This window comes from Lutjanus erythropterus, chromosome 15 (genome assembly GCF_056507025.1).
Source record: "Lutjanus erythropterus isolate fLutEry1 chromosome 15, fLutEry1.hap2, whole genome shotgun sequence".
Taxonomy (NCBI): domain Eukaryota; kingdom Metazoa; phylum Chordata; class Actinopteri; order Lutjaniformes; family Lutjanidae; genus Lutjanus; species Lutjanus erythropterus.
Window position 1 is genome coordinate 13,245,655 of NC_139331.1, and position 25,370 is coordinate 13,271,024.

The 25,370-nt window shown below is 41.1% G+C and overlaps 1 protein-coding gene across 4 annotated transcripts in view; it reads right to left on the bottom strand.

The window, feature by feature from the left end:
* Positions 1-25,370, bottom strand: part of klhl29 (kelch-like family member 29) — a 321,705-nt gene that overhangs the window by 38,184 nt on the left and 258,151 nt on the right. For all 4 annotated transcript variants that reach the window (XM_084736948.1, XM_084736949.1, XM_084736950.1 and 1 more), the window contains 2 exons: positions 19,907-20,089; positions 16,670-16,850 (listed from right to left, as the gene is read on the bottom strand). In XM_084736948.1, coding sequence (XP_084593074.1) covers positions 16,670-16,850; positions 19,907-20,089 — 364 coding nt within the window. The remainder of the gene's footprint in view (positions 1-16,669; positions 16,851-19,906; positions 20,090-25,370) is intronic.

The following is a 25,370-nucleotide window of genomic DNA, read 5'->3' on the forward strand; positions in this document are numbered from 1 at the left end:
CCTGATAGGAGCAGTTTATGTTTGGGAATCATTTCAGCTTTTGAGTGATTGCATGACGAAAGAGGTTCCAGCTATGTTTAATGTTACACAAACGCTTTCAAAGGTTACCAAAGCATTTACAACAAAAAATAAGATGCAGCTTTTCAGTGCAGTTAAGTATTTATCTGTCAGTCATGAAATAAGTTAATTTAGTTAATAAGTTAAGTTAATAGGTCATTTCATTTGAAGTTCCTGTGCTCTTGTAATTTTGCAGAAGTGGCCCAGATGCTAAAGCAAGTTGAGTATCCCTGTCATAGATGCTCTTTTTGTGAAACGTAATCTAAAATCTTTCTAGTTTACATCATTTTGATGTGTCAGACAATTTTCCTTCTTACAGTTAGTCATACAATACATGGTCAAGCCAGTGTAACAAATAATTTCTAGGTCAGAACTAGTTTGTGTGATGTAAACTGTTTGTGACCTCCTAAAAAAGAATCAGTATCTACATGTGACCTCTAAGGACATATCATGGCCATGATCTGGACATGAATAGTTTAACCATTTATGATTGTTTAATTTGAAGGATTTTCAGAGGCGTGACAAGGTAAAAATCCCTTGAATATTATCCCTTTAAATACCCTGTGACCTATCAGATTTGTCTTTGGGCCCCTTGAAGGGTCTTGATCCCCAGGTTGGGAACCACTGATTTAACCTCTGACACACTTCCACATTCATTAACTCTCAAATCTCTCTCGTTCTCCCCAAGGGCAGGGCCGTTTTGCTTGTTATTTGCTAACGTTACACACTTCTGACAGATTGTGTATGATGACATCTGGGGATCTGATGGTGTCTTGCTCTCCGTATGGACGGCCTCGGAGTGTGTTCATCTGACAGACTGAAGCCAAGGTCAGCCAAAAGACACACACACACACACAAAACACACTCCAGCGCCATCACTGCAGGAGAACACACACACACAACTCATTAACTCTGATGGATTACAGCACGTTTCAGGCTAATAACACAGACATACGTGTACACACCATGCATAAATGCACACACACACACACACACACACACACCAGACTATGGCATCACATACAAACACAGATGGACACTGACCTGTCACCTCAGTGTCACCTTCAGCTAATCCTTGTGAGACAGAGAGCAATCCATCCACGGGCCACACAGATTTACCCATAATCCCTGAGAATGAACTCATTCAGAGCAGCAGAAGTCTGCTTCCTCGATGTGTGAACACACAATGTGTCCATGTATGTACACACAGACACACATTCTGTATATAGATAAACTGCAGATATGATGTACAACACTTGTGTAAACTTAAAAAGGCACCTTGAAAGACTATAAGGCAGAGAACTTAGGGAGCCATGATAATAGTGAGTGTGCTCTTTTCATTGTGTGTGAGTGTGTGTGTGTGTGTGTGTGTGTGTGTGTGTGTGTGTGTATGTGTGTGCAGACGCAGATTTAATTGGATGGGAATGTCACGTAGGACAGGGGACATGAGTGCTGCCGGTGGTGTAGGTCGTACACCAATTACTGCTCCGCGCTCTTCAAAACTAGACGGGAGATGGAAGACTGAGACCACACTTCATTACCAAAGTAAGCCCCTGTGTTGATAGCAGCCATGTAGGGCAGCACAGTGGGGTGGTGGGGTGGTGGGGTGGCGGTGGGAGGGGGGGTTAAAATTAAAATTGACACCCGAATTGCTGGGGAGAAAGTGGCTGCAGTCAAAGCCTGGGGTTTGATTGCTCAGTTGTGTGGGGGGTTTTGTGTGTTTTAGGCCGCAGACCGCGTTGTGCTACTGTTGTCTGTTGCAAAGTGATGTCAGTCACTACTGGCTAGTATGTAAACAGTGACACTGAATGAAAAGGTTTCATTAAGAATGGGTCATTAAGTTTCTTGCACTCTTATTCCCTGTGGCGGACTCAGGCGCTCTGAGGGCAAAAAAAAATAAGGGCACCAGCTGTATGCAGTGAGACATCAGCACACCGGAAGTCACAATGCATTTTATTGCATTTTGGCCACCGGAAGGGGACCCTTGAGGGCGCTTTACCATGTTTTATTCACTTGAAGGGCACCCTATAGAGGGCACTTTATCATGTTTTGTCAACTAGAAAAGGCGCCTTATGGGTCCCTTTACATTATCTTGGATTATCTGACTAATCATTACTTATATAACCTGAAAACTTAAACTTGAGACTGGCATATCTGTCATTGTGGATCAAGTATAAGACAGTTTCATCAATATATAAATTTTAATTTTAAGTTTTTAGGTATCTGTACTTCACTTGAGTATTTATTTTTCTGACAGCTCTTTACTTTTACTCCCCAATTTTAACACAAATATCTGTACTAATATCTGAATTATTGATTAATTTAATTTGCATCATTGTGCCCTGCCTTCCCAACTGATTTCAGTCTAAATGCATGGAAAAATAACATAGAAAACACTTACAAATAACATAACAAGATGAAAGCAATGTCAAAACATAAGAGGACAAAAAAGACATCAAAGGAGACTTGACTGTGGAGAAACGATGACGTTCTGTTCACTTTCCACAGGTACAGCTTGTAGAAATGTCCTTCAGCGGGCTACTTTTTGCTTCACATTTGTACATTTCACGGCCTGTACTTTTTCACTTTTACTTAATTAACAGTAAAGAATGTGTGTACTTTTGCCACCTCTGCCCATTAATAAATTATTCCCATTTCCATTTAAAAATAAATTAAAACGCTTACTAATTCACACACGCACACACACAAGAAGTAGAAAAGTTGAAAATAGCACTGTCTGCACTTATCTTGTGTTTATGTGAGCACCTTCACCTTGGGCGTATACACACACAAACACACACACACATACACACACAGGACAAATCTATATATAACAGCTAACCCTCCCACCTCCAGAGTCGATCCCTCCCTGGGTGCCGGGCAGTGAGGTGCGGTGTCTGGATATTGCGATGGTTTGCCAGGGCGATGCTTTCTAAAGGTCAGTTGTTGCTTCCTCCTGTGGGGGGACGGCGAACTGACTGCCAACCATCTCGGCGGCATCTGTCACATCCTAAACTCTGATAATTAGCCAGCAATGTACCGCCACAACCTGACTGACTGCACAGACGACCGGGTGGCAGCCTGATACGAGAAAAAAAAGTTGGGGGTAGATGTTTTTTTTAATATGAATATATATGTGTGTGTCTGTGTTTTTGACAGAGAGAGATGGAAGGTGAAAGAGAGAAGAAGAGGATAGAAAAAGGCACCTGAGCAGACAGAAAAATGACTCTCCGGTTGGTAAAGGCTGGAAATTGTCCGAAGTGCCAGCCCATCGTTTATCAACGAGGCAGAAGCACACACAGCTCAAACCACTCATTACCTGCAGCCTCTCTCTGCTTTCCCCTAATACCATCCTCGGGCACACCTGCCGCTGCTCGCCGATGTTTCTCTATAACTGTCATGCACACACACACACGCGCACGCACTTTACATCGTCTACCCCCATGTCTCCCAGACCTCAGCGCCCCATTAGAAGACGATGAAGAGGAGACAGTGTCTTTGCTCGAGCATGTCAGACAGATTCGACATCACCAGCCTCGCAGGCCCCAAATACACCCATCATCTCCTGCCCACCTAATCAGCGCTGTGGAGAGACGGAGGGAGAGATGGGACAGAGGGTGCAGGAGAGGATGGAGATTGTGGTTAAAAGAGGAAACCAGGGGGGAGGATATAGGGAGGTGAGGAGGCATGGAGTGAGAGAAATATGAGAGAGAGATGTGATGATCTGCCTGATTTGGACCCACTCTCTTTCAGCCCTCGAGCCTCAAAATCACTGAGAGACGCAGCAACTCTTCCATGGAGATGGGAAATGACTCTGCATGCACATAAAGTACAGAAAAGATGAGAAAAGGCTTCTTTCTGTCAACACACACAAAAACACACTTTTATGAAGACCTGTACAGTATGTGAGACAACTTTTAAAATTGAGTCTTAAAAACAAAGGTAGAATAAATTTTAAAAGTTAAAATACTCGCTTCGCTGACAACAATGTTACAGCCATGGTGTCCTTTGAAATTTCTATTCCAGTCTGCAACTTGTGTTTTTGTTTGCCTGTTTCAAGTTAGAGTTCAAATTAATGCTGAATGTTTGCAGAATGAGTAAGCATCTGTTTATGAGTCGTACAAGCTCATTAGTCATCTCTTAGAAGGCGTACATGATTATAACAGTTAAATTGAGCAATATGTCAGTGGAGTTTGGCAGGAAGTAAAGCAGTCAGTCACTGAACTCAAACTCCAGAGTGTGTATGTTCAGAGCAGTGAGCTTTTGCTTTCAGTATAACAGGCTTGACTTAACATTGATAGGATATTCACAGTTATAAACAGCTGACCGACTTAGAGTGGAGGACTCATCTTTGCTTGTTATTGTTAAATTACACTGTGTACAATGCGTTCTTGCAGCCTGCCTGAGCTTCCCTGAGTCTGTGGAGGAGTGCGGAGGGAAACAACTCGCTTCAACCATACATTATAAATTAAACAGGATCTAAACCTAATTAATATACAGTCTATAGATCGGGCTCGCTGTGTTTTGTACTGCAGTGCTCAGTTCTGGATGAGCAATTGTTTCATATCGTTCCTTTAAAGCAAGACACTACAGGTCAATATGTGAAAAATTTTAACGAATAAATATCACCATTAAACTTCCTCAGCTGAATACTTATATTAAGACAATTATTTTTTATATTACAAGTATTCCACAGTCTTATGTTTAAATGTGAAAATGAGCCATTGCCAAATTAAATATGGACTATTTGCATAATTTTCTGGAAAAAATCTGAATTAAAATAGATACCTAAATGTGTATTGGGAATTCTATTTTCAACTATTAACTTCTCTGAAAGAACGTGTTATGAAAGCAGTATTACGCCAAATCTCAGAATTGACCGGTGCATGAAAGAAAATTCTTTTTGCTTGTAGTGTCGGGCCTTAAATGAACTAGTCAGGTGAAGGGTGGATTTTATATTTCATGCCACTAATGACCACCCTGTCAAAGGACTGTACCAGTGTGCTGTTAGCTCCTTCACTTCAGATCAAGCACACTTTCTATTTCTACTAACCACTTTCAAATGCATGTTTTCAAGTGGTAAAACAGTAATTTCCAAGGTCAAGTTTCAGTCATAGCGAACATCAACAATGCATTATTTTTTGTCATTGTTTCACTATTGTATTAAGGGCTGCAGCTACCAAATATTTTCGTAATCCATTTATCTGCTATTATTTATTTATTTTCATTATTTAGTCTGTAAAAAGACAGAAAAAGCAAAAAATAAAATAAAATAAAATATACCCATCACAATTCCCCAGAATGTATGGTGACATCTTAAAGAAAACACCCAGAGAACAGTAGCAGATCCTCAGAGTTAAGAAGCAAGAATCAGGTTTTAATAGGACTCGACACATGACTTAAACCAGGTGTTTTCAATGTCTGAGACTGTGGGCCTCGCCTCAGACAAAGTCCTCTTTAGTCTCCCCTTAGTTTACTTGCTTATCCTTTAAACTCTTAATTGAACTGATGTTAGCCCAATATTGCTGTTTCTAATAACTTCAGACAACACCAAATACATACAAAAGGTCTGTCCAAGGGCATTTATTAGTTTCTGACTCTGAAAAAATGTAGATTTCCCCAAACCTACTGCGACTCTGAACTCCCTTTGTAACCATACCACACACATTAAGGCTCCTTTTGATACCTAATGTAATAACTAATGACATATTTTTTCACTTCTCTTCACCAAGCCTCCCCTGAAACTGATTGGAGCCCCCTGGGGAGGCCTGCCTCCCACTTTGAAAACCTCTGGCTTAAACTATTAATTGATTATCAACATTACCGTTGATTAATACTCTGTTGATCAACAAATTGATTAATAGGCTAATCATGTCAGAGCTAGTGCTAATTAGGAGCACATTCATTTAAAAAGTCCGCAATTCATTACTTCATACCTACAATCTAACTTTGCCAAAAAAAAAAAAAAAAAAGAAAGAAAAAATGCACAGCCCTTGTGTTCACTGTGATGGATTACACAACTCAAACAAAGTTTGTTAATAGATGTTCTTAATGTGGTGGAATGAAAAGAAACCAATGGGTGCACGGTAGTAGGAATTGGAATGTAGCAGCATGGTTTGAAATCTGGTTAGCTGTGACGTAAATAAACAGGATTTGTTGTCAATTATAACATGCAAAGGAAGAGACATGGAGACAGAGATATGAGATGTGAAAATCAACACTGACATTTCAGAAGGGTAATGAGACTGTGTGTGTGTGTGTGTGTGTGCGTGTGTGTGTGAGGAGGGATGGCGGGTGGAGGTGGTGGCTGGGGTAGGGTTGGAGGGTGAGCCGGTGCCTTGACAGCGCAGTAGGGGCCAGCGCTGTGAAGTTGGTTAATCCTGAGGAGCAGGGGATTAGCTCAGCAGGGGGGAACCACCTCAGCAGGGGGGCTCTGGGAGCCCGTTGTCCACAACCACAGTGCCATGCTGAGGGGGCTACCAGGGCTGGCTGTCCCCCCTACCACCCCTTTACCCCCCCCCCCTCCAAAACGAGCCCCAGGCGCTGTCTGACCTAGTACATGGAAACAGATCTACACAGTAGCACACAGACAGACATATAAAAGACATGCACAACAGCTCATCAGTTCATTATTGGGGCAGAGAAGCTGGAGGGGCTGGGAGAAAAGAGCGAGGGCCCACTGGTTCCAGTGTGACTGATTGTGCAGAGCTCACAGGCCCACCTGGGGGCTGCTGCATCTACACGCTCCTCTCATCTTCTCCCATTGGCTCTGTGCTGCTAAACTCCTCTTGGCTTTCTCCTCTTCTCTCTCCTTCCCTCTTTCTTGACTCTTTTGCCGCAGGGTCCCGAACACCCGGGGCTGCAGAACGATGGGGCGCTCTGTTGTTATTACCATCATCATCACCCTGCTGATTATTTCCCCCCAGTCTCCAAAAGAGAGTGCTGTTGGGCAGGGAGCTGAAATGGACAAAGAAGGACCTCCATCTCCAAGTCACTGTGTTGCATATGTGTGAGAGAGCTGCCTGTGTCCATACGGTTGTACATTTAAAATGCATCTGCATTCAGGGAGCAAGATCTAGCTGGTGGATGGTATTATGTGTGAGCCTGAATGGACCGGACTGCCTGTGATCTCCTCTTTCTGGCGGCATGACAGCTTCTTTTTGCCTGCAGACAAAAGGAGCAGATCCCCGTCAGAGTGCGTTCATACGGGCCGCCAGGAGGCAATCCGCGACTCAAAGAGCAGCTGTAGCCTCTTTCCTCTATGAGTGCGACGTGGGGTCTCTGCCACCCCCGGTGTCCCACAGAAGGGGACCTTTCTCTGGGTGACTGGCAACCCAGCGTGCACACCACCCGTGGACATCAAGTACTTAAGGACTTGTCAGTTCAGGGAGCAGCCCACAGAAGACTTCAACTGTGTGCAGCGTGAGGCATGATGAAACCTCCCGCTGGAATTTCCATCTCGCCGTATCTTCTTGGTCATGGTTGAGTTGATGAAATTTCCCGGGAGCCATTCAATGCTCCACCGCAAGGTCTTCGAGGCATTACGATTCGTCTCCTGCATCACACTGAGCCAACAATCTTGAAATGGTCCATTGTGCTGGTCAAAAGTATAATGCCACTTAATGGAAAAAGTAAAACTTAAGGAAAATATAGAGGAGGGTTTTGTTAAGAGTAGGATAAAGATAAAGTAAGAGCAAGGCTGACCACTCTAAATGGAGCTCAACAACCTTCATGGACATGGAAAAGAACAATTCTGAAAACCTACACGTCGAAGAATACTGACGCCTAAGTAACTATACACAGAGGAGAAGTAAAGTGCAAGGACTCTAATGAACCTGCAAAACACAATGAACAATGAAACTTTCTCAACAGATTTTACAGGCACGTTTATGTATTTGAATTTAAGAGGTCATTTTGGTTTGGTAATCAACCAAATCAGACAAAAGATCTGCACACAGCACTTATCGCTCCCAGCTATTTTTATGTAGCAACATTTTGATCTGAAAGAGATCTTCTTGAAGCATTGTCAAATTTGACAATCCCTAATGAACTGCCTGTCAAATTTGACAATACCTGATGAAGACCTTTGTCAGATTGAAATGCTGCTACATCAAAATTGCTGGGAGCTATCAGTATAATGTTAATGTAGCAATGTTTCGATCTTACAGAGGCATTGGCGAGTTCTACTTGTTGTCAAATTTGATGATGTCTGACAAAGACTGTTGTTAGATCGAAATGTTGCTACATTAACATTGCCGGGAGGTATCAGTACAAATTTAAATGTAGAAACGTAGAAAACAGATCTTCGTCAGGAATTGTCAAATTTCACAACAAGTCAGGCATTACAAAATTTGACGAAGATCTCAAATCGAAATGTTGCTATATTAAAACTGCTGGAAGCTATCAGTACAATTTTGATGTAACAACATTTTGATGAAACGCCTGACGAAGCTCTGTTAGATGGAAAAATTGCTACATTAAAATTGCTGGGAGCTATCAGTACAGTGTGCGGATCTTTTGTCTGATTTTTGCTTTCAGTTTGCTTTTTTGATCCAGCACTTGTAAAAGCATTTTCGATGTGCGTACCCCACAACCTTTTTGTCCATTTTAGCTTGAAAAGCCACAAAAAAAACCCAGAGAACATGATCTCTGCAAATTGCTCCTCTCTCCTCCAGACTTGTTAGCCAAACAGCACAACATCCCTGATGAGAAAAGCTAGTTGCTGTACTCAGTGTCATGTTGCTAACAGTCTTCATGCAATATTAACATGCAATAGAGCTTGGAGGACGCACAAACCTGTGCATAGTGCGCGATAAATAAAACAAAACCATCTGTGATTGACACATCATTAGACACCCATGAATTATTCAATATCTGCAATCATATTGGTTTGCCAAAGGATCAACATGCTGAGGAGCATGCAGGCCCAGGATACCTGATTGCAAGTTAAAAGCCTCCCGAACTTGACTGCTCCCATCCCTAAAAATCTGTCAGTCATTAGTGTAGCGAGAAAGCAGAGACAGGAATAAGCCTGCTCCGTCCTCTGAGTGTTGATTTGGACCTCCTGCCGGTGCCAAAGAAAGGCTGCGTCCTAGTAGCTTTGAGATGGCTCTGATTGAAGACATAATTGTGAATGTGGGTGAATTTCACGGTTAGGAGCGTGAAACCCTCAGTGAGATGGATGGAGAGATGGTGGAGCGAGGAAGGCAGGAAGGACTACAAATTAGGAGTCAGGGTGCTGAGAGCCAGAGCTGCAAGGTGAGAAACCTTGGCTGAGGCTGGGCTGATATATGCACACACACAGACAGAGACACACAAATAAACACAAGTGTGTGCACAGAGGCATACATATGTACATATACTCAAGGAACAAGGAGTACGGGAACACACACAAGTGCATGCAGAAATGCAGGCGCACACACGGTGAGAAAAAAATTGGCTGTGTGTGTAAACAATCTCTGCATCAATCACTCTATGAGCGGAGCAAATCAACTCTGGCTGTCACACCGTTTCATGCCATTCCCCAGCCTTCATATACAATCCCCACCAGCCATCTGCATATCAAACAAGGCAGCCATTCACATACACACTGACTAATGATTCCTGAATGTTATTAGCTCTCCATATTACAACTGCACTTCAGAACGGTGCAGCTCTTCCTCGTGACAGAAAAGGCTCGAGTAACAGTTCTCTTATCTCCACCGGCCAGGGTTTAGTCCTGCTGCGGACTGGCTGCCTCCCTGTTGGAGTCTCGACTATCTTTAGAGTTTTGGCCCAACAGTGCTGAGCTGCAGCGGAGCCAACTGTGTCTCACAGCAGAGCCATACCTGCCAAATCTGGTGGTTAGCTACAAAATAAAGGATCAGCAGTTAATGGGGCTCATTTATCAAAGCAGATATGAACAAATGCCTTCAGAAACGGCCTGAAAGTGATCCTGATAATCTTCAAGAGCTGCGAGATTTACATAATGGTTCACATGAAAACTTTACGATCTTCTTCGGTTAAAAACATGACATTTTAAGGTCAGAGAAGGCCTCTCAATGTATGCAGAAGAAAACTTCAAGAACTTCTGCGTAGGAGCAGGAGCAGTGCCAAGGTTACAAAACAAGCATGTCCAAAATAAAAACAACAAAAGGTTTTGACCTGTCTACAGTTTAAAACTCGAGAATGATTTACATCAGTTTGACAGTTTTTTATCTCAAGTAGGACGTTCAAACAAATAATTTCAGTGTGCTTTTGTGCTGTGTCTTGTTACTAAAAAAAAAGCTAATTAGAGGAATGAAACAAACTGCTGCTTATGAGTCTTATGAAATAAACTGCTGCTGTTAATCTGTCAAGCTCTTCCTCAAGCCGTTAAGATTGTATTTGATTTATAGCACCTGTCTTTTGAGTTGATTTGACAGACCAGCTGCCAGTTATTCAAATCCTCCTTAAGCTTTGAAATCACTTATTCTTCAACACAACTGTGCAAAACAAACATGCATATTCAGGTGCAAAGCTTGCCCTATGCTGTTCCTTGTTTACCGTCAATTTTAATTCCATCTTGGAATATATCATTAGTAAGAACCTAATCCATCAATTTCAAAATAAACTCAATGAGAGGGATGCTATCTGTTACAGTCTTTCCAGCCAAGCCTGTGTAGCATCACATGCCTGAGATTTAAGTTACGGTGATCAAATTGTTTCTGAACGGTGTTGACAAGTGGCAACCATGGCATGACACCGCTTCCTAACTGGAAGCGAAGTCAACGAGTGAACAAGTAAACATCAGATTGCTTCAGTTTTTCCGAGGGGAAAATGTCCTAACTACCTCCGATGTGTTGCTTAGTGGAAAAACTGCTCGCCCTGGTTTATATATTTGTGAAGTTTTGCGCACTTAGTTCATCTCCAGCCTGTTTTGTTTGGTCAAAACTGACACTGACTGCCTTGATGTTTATGTTTCCCCTCCAGTCAACAGGATGACAGACTAATAAAAGTGGTTGAGAAACAGCACATCTTACGTGATCCACAGCACCTTATTTTTATAGGGACAGAGATATTATAGGGATTCCTTAAAAAGGATGACGTTTGGAAAGAAAATGAGGAGTTGTTGGGAATTATAAGTAAGTAAACTGCCTGACAATTATATAGAAATCTTTACTTAAAAAATTATATTAGTCATGAATAAACAACTTAGACACTTAACTTACTCATCTGTGGAGGGAGAAATCACAAGCAGCACTGCTGCAACATCACTCATTGTATATCTGGACAATGTTTCACCCTCCATCCACTCAAGTTTGCTAATTATACCTCGTCCTTGCTGTACATTTTAGCTTGTATCATTATACCTTGTGTATGATGGTAAAAGCTAAAACATATATGTAGTCTAACAACAGTAGGGGAGAGTCAAAAAGCCAGCCAGCTGACTCAGTAATGCCTATTATATATCAATGTTATTCTTAAGGTTGCTAACATTTTTCTATGAGCTATTCATCATACCAGATCAAGTAATGTTGCAGGTGAGTGAGTATATTGTTGAGTCAGGATGTGTTTGGCTGCTGATGAATTCAACTTTTCATTTTTAAGAGAAAAACAAGTTATGACATCTCCGAAGCATTAGAGAATTTACACATGGGTGGTTACAAATAATAATGAGTTAGAAATAACATGAGTAAAAAAGTAGTATTTTTTTAAAGGAACTAGTACGTTTTATGTTCCCTTTTTTAAACTGTACTTTACTCTTTCCTCGAGTGTATTTCTGAGCCAGTAATCTACTTTCTATTTTTTTTACATTTGCCATGCACATAACCTTCATTACATCTGATCATTAGCTCTAAATGAGTGGGTTCAGTACGGGGGGGAGAGAGCACCGAGGAGCACCTCTACAAGTTGTTAGCTGCCTGGAGGAAGAATAAACACCACCTGTCTTTTGACCACCATGTAATGATGATGGAGCTAAACCCCAAACAAGAGGCAGCTTCCAGCAGCAATCACTGGCCACATCTGGGCACATTTTTAATACCAAAATCTAAAAAAAAAAGAACAGCAGCTACATGATGAACTGCTTGCTATGCCTCCTAAAAAAAACACTGAGAAATCCACTTTAAGAAACTCCTCTTCTAACCTCTCCAAGCACTTACCTTTACTTGAGTAGGTTTCTCACATGATATTCTTAACTTTTACTTCAGTCATTTTTTTTATGGGAGTAATTGCATTTTTATTTGAGTAGAAATTGTCACTATTCTAAACCACCTCTTTAAGTGACATTTATGTTGTGTGTGTTGTCACCTTATTCCTTCATTGCTTTACATTACAACAGAGAACAATTACACAAGCGATCTTTGGTTGATGAACAACTCTTCTACTCAAAACATTTTAAGAAAGAGGCTTCTTAATTAAAGAATTAGGAATGTTGCTCAAAGATGGCTCTTGAACACTGGTGATTATGCTTGAGGAACACTTGGCCATATCATCATTAAGTGATGTCATTCAATCCAAATGAATACCATGTTTTTAAATATGTTTGAAGTAGACAGCTCTAATTTCTCCACAAAACATTCATTGTAAATTATGCATAATTCACTACATTAGTTTAACTCCACAGCCTCACCAAAGAGGAGATGTTCTTTCTCCCTGGAGGCATACGAACTGACATCTGAATGTCTCAACCAGCTACAAGCATATAACATGTTTCATAGTGAAAACGCAAAGTACATTTCCTCCTCCAAACCTAAATTTTAGGCTGAAGTGTTTTCAGAGAGAATATTGCACATACGAAATGTATTCTATCTGCAAGATGCAGAATATTGCCAAACATTACAGTACCTTTGTTATTCCCCAGTAGCAGATTAAATATAGCTAGATGTTCTGCTTTCCATAAAAGTGCATGCAGTTCATGCTTCCAGTGTTGATTAAACAACAATTCATCAACAGAGTCAATGGTACAGGCTTTCACAGCAGGTCCACACGTCTTGTCAGAGAAAAGGTAGACTATCCAAATAACACATTTTAAATGGAAATCTGAACCAATGAATTATGCATTTGTAATCATTATAATATAAAAAAAACAAACACAAAAACTCTTTGGAACAATATAATTTACTATAATACATCAGCAGATATACTAGTTTATACAATTATCAGTCTGTGCCTTCTCTAAAAGCAGAAACTTTCATGTATTTTAGCATTTTTTCAGAATCAACTTTGTTGCCAAGTACTCTGTAAATCATGTAAATGTAAGATTCCCTGCTGCCTTAACAATGTGAACTAACTAAACATGGGTTGAAAAATTAGTCAAAGTTGTCTTCTGAGTTTTCAAAATGTTAAACCAATTGAGTTAAGTTCAGTGAACTTGAGAAAAGTTTTAAGTTCAAAAAGCTTAAGATATTAAACTGAATCAACTAAGAATATGGGTGTTGTAGCTAAATTTGATACTAGCCTTAATTATAGTTAGCATTGTTTTCATTATTATGAAATGAAACAACCATTGTCTTAAAGAGACAGTTCACCCCATAATCAAAAATACATATTTTCCCCCTGGCGTGTAGTGCTGTTTATCCATCTAGATTTTTTTCTGGTGTACTTTTGATTTTGAGGTGAATAGGTATTAAAGCTACAAAGTTAACTGCCATCATGCATGTTATCCTCAAACTACAAAAGGGGTCTGAAGAGAATTTTAACCGTCAGACAATTGCATGCTGGGAAGTCTGCTAGTATGCTGATGATGATCTTCCAAACCTAAATTAATGAGCTGAGTGAACTCACAGCAGTACATTAATTTGACTATTGATGCACAACAATAAATTTAATATGACAAAATATAAAGAAAGATAAAAGCAAGTACTGCAAGTCAAGAAGTATACATATTAAAAGAAATCCAACAGAAAAAAAATATATATATATCTAAGAATATTCCTGGAATAGCCCACCTTTAGACCATCTGACTCGATTTTGACCCTCCCTCTACCGTAGCTGTTTCTGAAAATGCCAAAATGAAAGCCTGGGTTGCTTGGAAACAAGCCCGTTGACTTCTCCGACAATTTTCCCAAACAGCTTGAGAGACCTGTTAGCTTTTAAATGATAAGGCCAGTGAATATGACCCTGACCTTGTGCTACAAATGGTTCGCTTCAGTCTGAGCACCCTGCATTTTCTTCCTAACTATTAAGAGTCAACTATTTTGTTTGGTTGTGCGGGTTATTTCTCCCCAGCTGTAGGACGCTTTGAGAGTGCAGCGCTGGGGCAGTAATACCAAGCAGAAGAGGCCTCTGGCAGTTCTTGGAGAGAGGCAAAGTAGGTTAAAGTTTTACAGTGCTGATAATTGAGTCCAGTTGCTGAGGGGCCTCAGAGAAGCTTCATGATTGCACAAAAACACACATGAGGGCAAAGATAGACAAACACATACAAAGACTAGACGCTGATTTCTTTGGAGCAGGGAATACCCCAGATGCACCGGCAGCCCTCAAATTAAGCAGCTCAGAGACAGAGGAATCAAATGCGTTTCCATTATGGGGCAAATATTCCATCTACCCCCTGTCATAACGACACTGTATGGCAGCATTATGGGGAAATATCAAATTAGCCTGTTTCATTTGGAGGACTGTTGTGCATTGCGAACAGCTTTGGAGATCAATTGAGCTGCTAGGTAATGAGCGGCAGCGGCCTGCTCTAATATACTCAGTAATGTTCTTTTGATTGCTTTGGTTAATCTCGCTCTGGCGTGCAGGGGAGGTAGCCCCCTCCCCTCTGCTGAAACTCACTCCTCATATCAGCCTAGGTTAGAAAGAGAAGAATAACGCCCCTTTCAAAATGGACTGAAAACCCCACTAACATCTGGATTTTGTCTTCAGTGGGAAAGGGTACACTTGGCATTCAGGCCCAAGTCAAATGACTCTGCAGTAGTTACAGGTATTTATCGCATCCAGCTCAGATCAGCAGCGTACATGTGACACCTGGCTAGACACTAAAGGTCCTTTTACACTAGACAAAATACTCAGTAATGCCCACTAACATCTGGCTTTTTTATTCAGTGGGAAAAGGTATAATTGGCATTCATTCCCAGGTCAAATGAGTTTGCAGCAGACATGAGTATTTAACATCTCCAGCCCCTATCGGCAATGATGGAAACGTCACACCCAGGTTGACATAAATTCCGGGTTGATATTTTCACCCCTTTTTGGCAGAGGAAATGAAGGCTTGTCACCTCTGTCTGCAAAAATGGCATCTCTTTTGCTTCTTTTTTCATGCAGATGAGAAAGGCCCCCTGTTATTTTGTTATCTAAAAGCTCTTTTTGATTGTCTAATGAAGCAATTACAGAATGAGTGGAGCCAAGTACAAGGATGCATAAACAGCCAAAGGAGACAATACAAAGTAAGACCAAGACAAACAACAAAAACAAGATGAAATTAGACAAAAATAAGTAACAAACTGATGAATACAATATGAGTTCAGGGTAGTGGGTATGTAAACAAGACGTGTGGTGGAGAGAGAGAAGAAAAAATAAAAAATAATTAAAAAGGGGGAAAAGGAAAAAAGGAAATGTGCAAGATAAAATAAGAAATAATTATCTAAAAGCTTTCGATATGAAGAGGCAAAAATCAGGAAATGGGTTGTCATTGGCAGTAACTTCATACAACTTCTACCCAGCTGTAAGTGAAGTGTTAAAATAAAGCAGATACCTGAATGAACAAACTGCGACACAAGAGAGAAACTGAACTACAAACCACAGGGTTTCAGTTAGAAGCTACAAAAGTACACCAGTAACACCCTGAAACCCCTTGCTCTCTGATCTCCTACACACACATAGATTGAGATTTGGCTTTCCACCACACATCAGAAAAAAAGATAAAAGGAATCTTGTCTACAGGCTATGGGAAAAGGGTCTATTGCTTTTTTTTTTTTTTTTTGCAGGTCTAGAGGTGTAAAAACTACATAAGAAACGGGGAGCAGCGTTACAAAAGTCAAGCGATATGAATCGGATTATTAAATCTAGACAATCCCTTTTCATGTTTTATGCCACTAGGAATTCATTACACTCCATGAGGGCACTCTCTGTGTCTGGTTTTATGCTGAAGAGTTTCAACAAAAATATCGAAAAAAATAAGAAGAAAAGCCCCAGCTGAATGGGCCACAGTGGACAACCTTCAAATGAAGTGTCGGCGATGTGTTGAAGCTGAAGTGGAGAGAATCAGACACAGTACACCACTCTGCTCTCTGAAAGCAAATCCTCTCACTCATGTGCCACTCACAAACAAGTAAGAGGCGCTCTGTCACTCCACAACAACACTCACAGCTGTGACCATTTAATATGCTCCAGCTCAGATTCATTCCTCTGCACCTTTTGCTCTCACAGAAAATGCTAACAAACCTGTCTGACCACTTTTGCAATATGCTGCACCGCACTACTGCATGCCACACCATCTGCCTCGTTTCGCTGCGCAGTGTGAATATTTATTTGTTCAAACTGGAATGCTCAGCAGCCACCTACTTTTGCAGAACCGTCCACACACGTGCTCTGAGACGGCTGTCGAGGTTAGAACTGCGTGGGACTGTGCCGTCCCCTGCTGGGAGCCACTGGGGGCGTCTGTTGTATGTTTGGAGACAGGCGGTTGTTGATTTTGCGTGACTCTTACCTCTCCACGTGATCCAGGTTCCCTGATACACCCAGTCCCCCAATGGTGTACAGTTTGCCGTCGTATACCAGGCTGTTGTGTCTGCAGCGAGCCACCGTCATCCGGGACACCAGATTCCAGTTGTCCAGCAGGGACATGTAGCACCATACGTCAGCCACCATCACACCAGACTCTGTGCCACCTGAAATATATGAGGATCAGTGTTATTAAAGTGGGTGTGTAGAGTGATTAGGAACTCTCCAAGGGAGCCAAAAAACTTTTGAAGAATCTTTTGAGGAGCATTTTTAAATTGTGTGAATGCTTCATTTACAAAATAAGGAAATACTGGGTGACATTAGTATCAATATTATAGGGATAGTTTGGACTGTTAAATGTGGGATTGTATGAAATACGGGTTGATAGTCAGTGTATTACCTACAGTAGGTGCCTGTAGACACACCCCCAGTTTGGAGAAGCAGAAAGGAGTAAAATACCTTTTGTTGCTGACCCTGTCCACAACAGTTCCTTGTTTAGCTTCCGTGCTGGTATTCCCCTGCTTCTCCAGACTTGGGGCATGTCTACGGATAAATACCTCATACAACCCCCTTCAAACTATCTGAACTATCCCTTTAAGACAAGAGATGAACATTTTTTAATGTCTATTTATGTTGAAAACAAAGGTATATTGTTGGCTTACCCATAGCTCATAGTTTCATCATGGTTAGGTGGAAATGGTGGAAACATAAACAGGTGCAAAAGAAATGTTTAGGTCCTAGTTTTCTGACTAGTTACATGAGTTTTTATGGTATATAGCAGGGAGGTAATGTATATATGCAAAACTTTGGCATTAAGTGGTAGGATTATTTTTCATTTAATTTGCTTTCCTTCCTCTCTTCACTATCTGAAAAGATATATCCACTTCTAAATATGGTGTATTTTTTTCTAAGGTTTTTTTTTTTTTTTTTTTTTTTTTTTTTAAAAGGTGTTTGTGAGTTGGACAGCTTTAACAGACTGAAAGTTGTTGCTGCTGCTGTGTTGACTAGTCAACCGGCCAACCATCAAAACTGTACTTGTTTCAGCTCTCTTCAAAGCAGCCCTGTTAGCTGTGTAGTTTGACATGTAACACCAGCCGTGACTCAGTGACCCTGCTCTGGGTGTGAGGAAGGTTATAGACCGGAGCCCGTTGATTGCCTAGCTAGAACACCTCTGATTTCTCCACTGGCTGTTGGACTCCCAGCGGACACATGCAGACCTGTTCCAATGCCCAAACACAAATTTACATTTATATGAAAAGAGGGAGAGGAAAGGTACACGCAGGACAAATCCTGCTGCATTTCCACGGTGCAATGTCAAGGTCTGAGTAGCGTGCAGGATTCTCGCACAAATGGACCGTGGAGGGAGAAATTCAGTCTACCTCTGGAGGAGCAACTTAAAGGTGTCTCATAGAGGGAGTCACAGAGTGCACAGTGTGCCGCTATGGAACAAAATAAACTGCAGAACACTGCAGCAACTGTAAAGCCAGACAGAGAGGAAAAAAAGTCAAGTTCAAAAAAATGCTCCACAGAAGGTAAATAGGAGAGACATTCTACACAAAAAGGACTCTTCTGAAAAGGAAGACATTAAAGTTGTCTGCAGTGTTGGGCACAGTTTGGTTTTCAAAGCAACAGATGAGTGAGTTTTGAGGGCAGCCACCCTTTTAAAACTCTGACTGTTTCACAAAAGGTCACAAGAAGTCGGTGATGGTCTGGGTAGCTTCACTTTGCAGAATCATATCTGTCATAGAGTGAAAATGTCCTCACTAAGAGACCATGAATGTCAAGTGTGGAGACCTTTGTCAGGACTCATAATGATGAAAGTGATTTTACCAAAAAGGGGTCCGACCTTTTCATGTCAAGTCAAGGAACCTTGGGGAATGAGTTTTATTATCATTATCAGAGTCTATAGTGAGGCTGTGCAGTGGTGCTTTGAGCTAAATGCTAATGTCAGCAGAAGGACTGTCAAAATTCTCAAAAATGACTTTTGATATTTCCCTCTAAAAAACACATTGGTTCAAATGATGTGAATATCTGTTTTTGCACATTATTTCCATAAGAGGGCAAACCAATTCACCAAGAGACATAACTACTTGTATAGGCATATTTATTTCAATATAAACATGTATTTTAAAATATCTACACACCTACATATTATACTATAAACAAATAAAATAATGTCTTACACAATAAAACTCCAAGTCTAACTAGCTATCTGCCCCTTTTTGCTCTGTGCTCCAAAGACAGATGAGCAAACCTCATTCAACTTTCTCCTATCCTGTTTCCTGTACTTATATAGGCTATGTGCTTATGCTTTATGGTGGTTAAAAGATGTTGCTGCGAGATGTGTAAAAGCTGTATATATTCAGCTTAGGCTAGCTAAAACTAGCAAAACACTAGCTAACTAGCTAGCTTATCTAAATTAATCATTAGCTAGCTAATTAGCTAGCATTTTGCTAGCATCAACTACACTGTTAAGTTGGTATTTTGTTAATATTAGCTAGCTAAAGTTGTGGCCCTATGCTAATTAGCAAACACAAGGTGAGGCTAATGTCATCAGTATTGCAGGTATTCAATAGTAAACAATAAACAAAAGTGTGTTATTGTATGAGTTTGGTGTTTAAAGTGTTTCCCACTAACACAAACAAACTAACTGATCAAGGCGGCGGTAGACCAGAAATTTTCATGTTCTGTGAAGTAAAATTACTGTTTTGGTCAAAGTGGTCTGGTGGCTTTGAAGAGAAGGATATAACAGCTTTAGTTTAAGTTAATTTTAGCTTTAGCTTTCACTTTCAACAGAACAGGCCATCTGAAAAGGTCTGTCTCTGTAGGGATACAACATTATGAAAACATAATGTTGTCAGATATATAATGTTCTGAGCCTTTCAATGACAAAAACAACACTTTAGTCGATATATTCTGACAGGCGCATTTACCCCCAAGGTTTATGCTTAGTGGCTACTGAAACTCTGCACGACTTTTCGTATCCATTAGTCATTTAGACCCTACAATATGTTAGGATAGGATCCAGGTTTACAAACACCAGAATCACCCTTCAAGTTTTTTTTCCCCAAGTTGATAGTAAATGCTCCTGGATGCAGGGATAACCTTTCACTACAGCAAGTGTGATGAACTGATGGCATCTACTGTCCTCCTGCTCTGTGGCACTAAATGACTGCGACAGGAAAGCTACAATTGTGCTGCTGGAGTGGGCGATTTAGCTCACCTGACAGGTAGATGTTGTCTCCCGCCGAGATGACACTGAAGAACTCGCGGTCGTAGAAGGGCAGGCTGGCCAGCGGGTACCACTTACTGTTCTGGGGGTTAAAACAGGTGACTGCTGTCAGGGAGCGCTGGTTCATCCCGATCGCCTGACGCCCTCCCACCAGAACTATCACCTCAGCTACACCTAGAGGACAAAAGAACAGGGAGGAGGATGGGGGAAGAGGATGATTGGGGTGGACAAAGGGAAGAAAGAGATAGGAAAAAGCAGGCCATCAGGGAAGGTTTCCACCAGTAAATAAGGGCAGAGACTGAATCAAAGCCTCTTTGTGCTGCAGTGACTAAAAGACTTAGAATGGGTTGCACCATTAAAAATGAGTTTAATATAAGATTAGTTCTTATAAGAGTTTAGCAAACTAGGTTTAAAATGAGTAGATCCAGATTTAAAATTAAGCAGAGCTTTGATCCACAATTAAAAACTAATCTCAGTCTAGTAAAGACAAATTGAGTGACAAACTGAAATTAAATAGTTTAAGCAATATGGAGATGTTTGCTTACCCAAATTAAATAAATAGGCCTTACAAGTTGGTTAGCCTCGGAAATTGAGTGCTGTCAGGACCTTGCTAGTCAGTATAAAATGGGGGGAACCTTTTGGCTGCACTGTTTTCCTTGGCTACATAAAAAACAAAAGAGCAAACAAACATTACATTGATTGCTAGCTGGCTAAAAAGTAAAAATAAACAGATAAACGTATGTTACAGCGAGCTAAAAAGTTAGTTAGCCTTGTTAGCCTACCCATGACGGCTCGGCAGAGAAGGTCAAATTTCTCCCCTTTTGAGAAAAATCTGTTGGCCGATTATTATTTTTCTCACTCCATCCCAGAAGGGATTTTAAAAGTTAAACTTCTAGTTTACCTCTGGTGGCTCTCATTTTAAATAAGAGTTCAAAAGTTTGGTGCAACAGAATGAAATTTAATCTAGGTTTAGAGTAAAAATCTGAGTAAACTGGGGTTTACAGAGGATTAAATTGAGGCTTTCCTAATTTTAAGCTTATTTACAAGTTTGGTAAATAAGTTAAACCATGATTTAACTGTGTTCAAAAATGAGTCCTTTGTGCAACCCAGTGATAATGTTTGGTGGCATGTTGCCTGATATTTAAGTCTTTATATATGGCTCTCAAGAGCAAGGTGAACATTTATATACATTTAACAACAGCACCATTAAAAAAAAAAAACAAAAAAAAAACATCTTTTGATCCTTTTCATTTTCAGATGGAGAACCTTGATAGGCTGCATGAAAAACCACCTAACACAAGCAGCCACAGATAAATGTCTGGTGTTTTGAATTTAGCAGGCCTTGGCTGTCCCTGAGTCAATAAGCTTGTCGGGAAATGCAAAACAAAATGTAAAATAGAAAAGTTTCCTCTTGGTCACAGGAAACTACTGAGTTAAATGGGAAAAGTATAACTCAATTACCAAGACTGATGGTGCTGCCACGCGTTTGGTTGCCGCCCAGCTCTCTTATTCTGTCTCTTCCTACACGTAACACAAGCACTAACCTACACACTCACAGTGAAACATACACTGTTTGGGCACAGCATAAGAGAATCACAAAATCAATGGGTGGGAATCAATGTGTGTACATTCGTACGTGAAGATGTGTCTCGTCTCGTATACACACACGAGGACCTTGTGTGATTAAGAAGCTACTTGAAGCGCGTTCTGCACTTGTCCCTGTTACTCCTCACCCGATCTGTGCTCTCAGACACGCATGCACAAACACACACACGGAGCCTCTGGATAAAGACACCAGTGATCCAAAACACACAAACAGGTTGGCAGGCTGCCACATGCGTGTCTCAGGTCCTCTCAGTCTTCAGCAGCAGGCTCCAGTGAGCAGGCAAGACGACGAGCCGCCAGACAGAAATGAGCTGTGTGTTTGTAAGCAGCAGCAGCAGGCAGGCGGGCGAAGAGAGGCGAGCCAGCCAGGAGGAGAGAAGAGGAGAGAAGAGGAGTAGAGGGTGATAGGGAGAGATAGAGACGGTGAGAAAAAAAAAATAGGGAATGAAACAGAGGGAAGGGAGGGAAAGCTAATCTTCATACACTCCAAACCAAGGCTAACCACTGGTTCATCTGCTTGGATCGATACTTTTCCACACAGCCACTCTCCTGACAGGCACATCCATAGGCGCCTGTCTTTTTCCTCCTGCTCCTTTCTGTTAAAAAACCTATCCCCTTATATTTTTCTCTCTAAGCTTCTCTTTTTCTTTCAAAGCTGGTAAAACAGAAAGCTTTTCTCTAGGAAGAGGAAAAAGGGTGAAAAGAGGAGAAAGATACAAAAACTACAATGGGCTTTGCTGAGGCTGAGCAAACAGACGGAGCGGTAAGCATTGCCTTAGACATATCGTGGACATACAGCTTAGACTTAGTGGACAGCTTAAAGCCGGCTGGCTCGCTTCCTCGCTGAGATTTTAAGAATGTGTTCCTCTGTGTAGGACGAAATAAAATAAAGTGATGGCTCAAGGAGAAATTGTGACAGTGTGAAGGTCTGGTACACGCAAGCTAAAAAAAGGACCATCAGGAGAAAAATGCGGAAGGCGTTGGGAGTCACGCACGTCGCTGCCCTCTCTAGCAGCGTGTAAAGGATGTGTGTGTGAGTTTGGATGGATGCTAAAAAAGTTGAATTCTTTCCCATCGCGGGCCCGTTTTCACAGCTTCACGCCCCAGACGGCCCTCAAGACCTCCAACAGACCTTGGATGCGCGGCTAATAAATGGGTGTGTAGTTTTATAGGACAGTCGCAGCTACAGCGGCTGCTCTTTGAAAAAAAATTAAGTAAAAACAGACTCTTTGTCTTCCCCTCTCATGAGCCTCCAACCATACCTCCACACACACATTAATTATATTGACTTTGTTCCGCTATTGTTCTTCCTCATGATTAGTTTGCTGCGACTGCTGTATGTGTTTGTACTCCGTTCCTCTTTATCACACGCTATTTTTCAACTTCATTGGATTCTAAAAGTTTGACTGTTTCCTTCGCTTTATAGGATTACATTTTTCATCTTGTTTCATCTCCTTTTCTTTCATCCCATTAGCTGTTTCAGTTTGTTGATATTGACTGCCTCAATTAACTTGGCAAAGTTCCTACGTCTCTGTCTGAGCCAATTTGGGATTTTCTTTTCTTCTGTGCACATCAATCAATGTTCCACTGTTTAAAGTTTGTTTTAATATCTGTATACATTCATATTGTGGAAAAAGAAATTCAATTCCATCTTAAAACATGATGGAAGATGTACGAATACAAAATTTCCTGATGCCACAGGTTTGTTGGATTTTTAGTCCATCACTATATATAAAAAGACCAAAAAAAGCATATTTTCTTCTCTTGTTTTTTGACAGCAATTCTCCAACTTGAACCCCCACTTGTCTAATTAGGCCGACTTAAGCAATTTCACATGCAGCCTCAACTGTACGCCTGTGCTTATGCAGGTCTTCATTATTACCTAGTGCACATGTGCACAGGGTTGTTCTCGCTGCTTTCCGCTTGGCCAGACACGTCAGGGAGAGTCCACATCTGGGCGTTGAGGCTCCTGCGCGGCTCTGACCCCTGAAGCCCTGAACACATTCACAAGCTAACACAGGCCAACACCGGCCTGTCAGAACGCAACAAAACAGGAGAGCGGCACCGCTGACGGGGAGTCACGGCATCGGATCAGATGGTTGCGTGGGAGTGTGTGGGAGTGTGTGTGTGTGTGTGTGTGTGTGTGTGTGTGTGTGTGTGTGTGTGTGTGTGTGAGTTTTTTTCTAAGAAAACGAAGCCTCACAGGGATGGCTGTCAGTCAGTCAGGGTTGGAGTTGGAGGATCGAAGGATGGAGACGAGCGGTTGGGGATGAAGGGATAACCAAGTCTTGACAGCTCTTGTTTTTTTTCCCTGACGGAGTTTATACCCATGGCAGTTTAGGGAGAAAATGTCTCCTTCGTCCTGATTGTTACTGACCTTTTGTTATATTTTGGCTATATTCTACATTCCTTTGAGCAACTCCCTGCTTAAAAGACACACATGTAACTTGAAAATACACATTCTTTGATTCTTCTTATGTTAACCACAGTCTTCTAGATTTTGCTAGGGGCAACTCAACAGCATTTGCGTTGTTTGTGCGTCTGGGCAGCCACTGTTTTGTTTATTTGATATTAGTACCCTATGTAATTATTTTTCTATCCCTGTATAAGGACCTAAACTAGTCAAGAAATTGTTCTTCCAACAATTTGAAATAAATACAAGCCAGCCTGCTGTCAAGCTAGCCTGATGTTGCAGGGTAGCCAAAGAAAACCAGAAAATGTTTTAGCAATTTACATGAAATTCAGTGACTGTGTTTACTTGCGGTTTTGTGGTTGTTGTGGCTGTTGTATTAAACCTACTTTGACTTTTTGGTCACTTCGTCGGAGGAAACAAGCTGTGTTTACAACACTGACACACTATAGCTAAATTGTTGGCAAAATGTTGCTAATTTACACATCAAGCACACAAGGAGCAGCTTTAGAATTCATTTGTCGTTTTGTTTGTGTCTTGCAAGTCAAATGTTTAGTCTCTTTTTAGCTCTGGGTGGAATCTCAGCTGCTAAATTCTCCAATATGTTCTCTAGCTGGTCGCTAACTTTGCTGTTTGGTACTGTCATGGAAAAAGCTGCCTACTGCAGAAGAAAAGGAGCTGGAAGATGCAAAAAACTCCCGTAAAGCTGATCTGAACTGCAGAGATTTTATTCATTGATCAGCAAATGCTCTATAAAATGATTATCACCATTTGAAATGCACAATATACAAGTTCTGCCGCTAGGGGTCTCTCCTACATTAAAATAACAAATGACAAAAGATGCAGTTCGATAACGATGTGTGGTAACAAACACTATGGCTGATGAAAATTATGTTAACGGACGACGTAATATTAAGCTCTCATTCGCTGACTTCCTTCCTCACTTTCTGACATATCCAATGTATCCTGGAAGTTACAGCAACCAATGATGATCTAGCAACAGCTAGCAGTAAAATGGACCATTATCTTGAATATATTTAAGATTTCTCTGTTTTAATGTTGTTGAAAACATCTGGAATAATGTTTGGGTTAACAAAATACATATGTCTAGTGTTTTTAGACATTTTAATGCAGATATGTTACATATTCTAGCTTTAAGGGACTACTAGAAAACAATTGATCATTACTGCTTTAAAAAATGCCTGAAATGGTCAACTAGAACTGCAACAGCCAAGTCTTCAGCGAGAAAGAAGAGGAGCAGAGCAGTGTGGCAGCATGTATTGAGTGTAAACTGACACAACAATGGTAACATCTGGACAGAGCCCAACATTAAGTCTCTCAGAGGGAGGCTGTCATCATCGCAGGTTCTGAATTGTGCGTGTGTGGGGGGAAAGCTCCAAAAAGTACGTGTTCTGAGGGACGGACAGGCTTGTGTAAGAG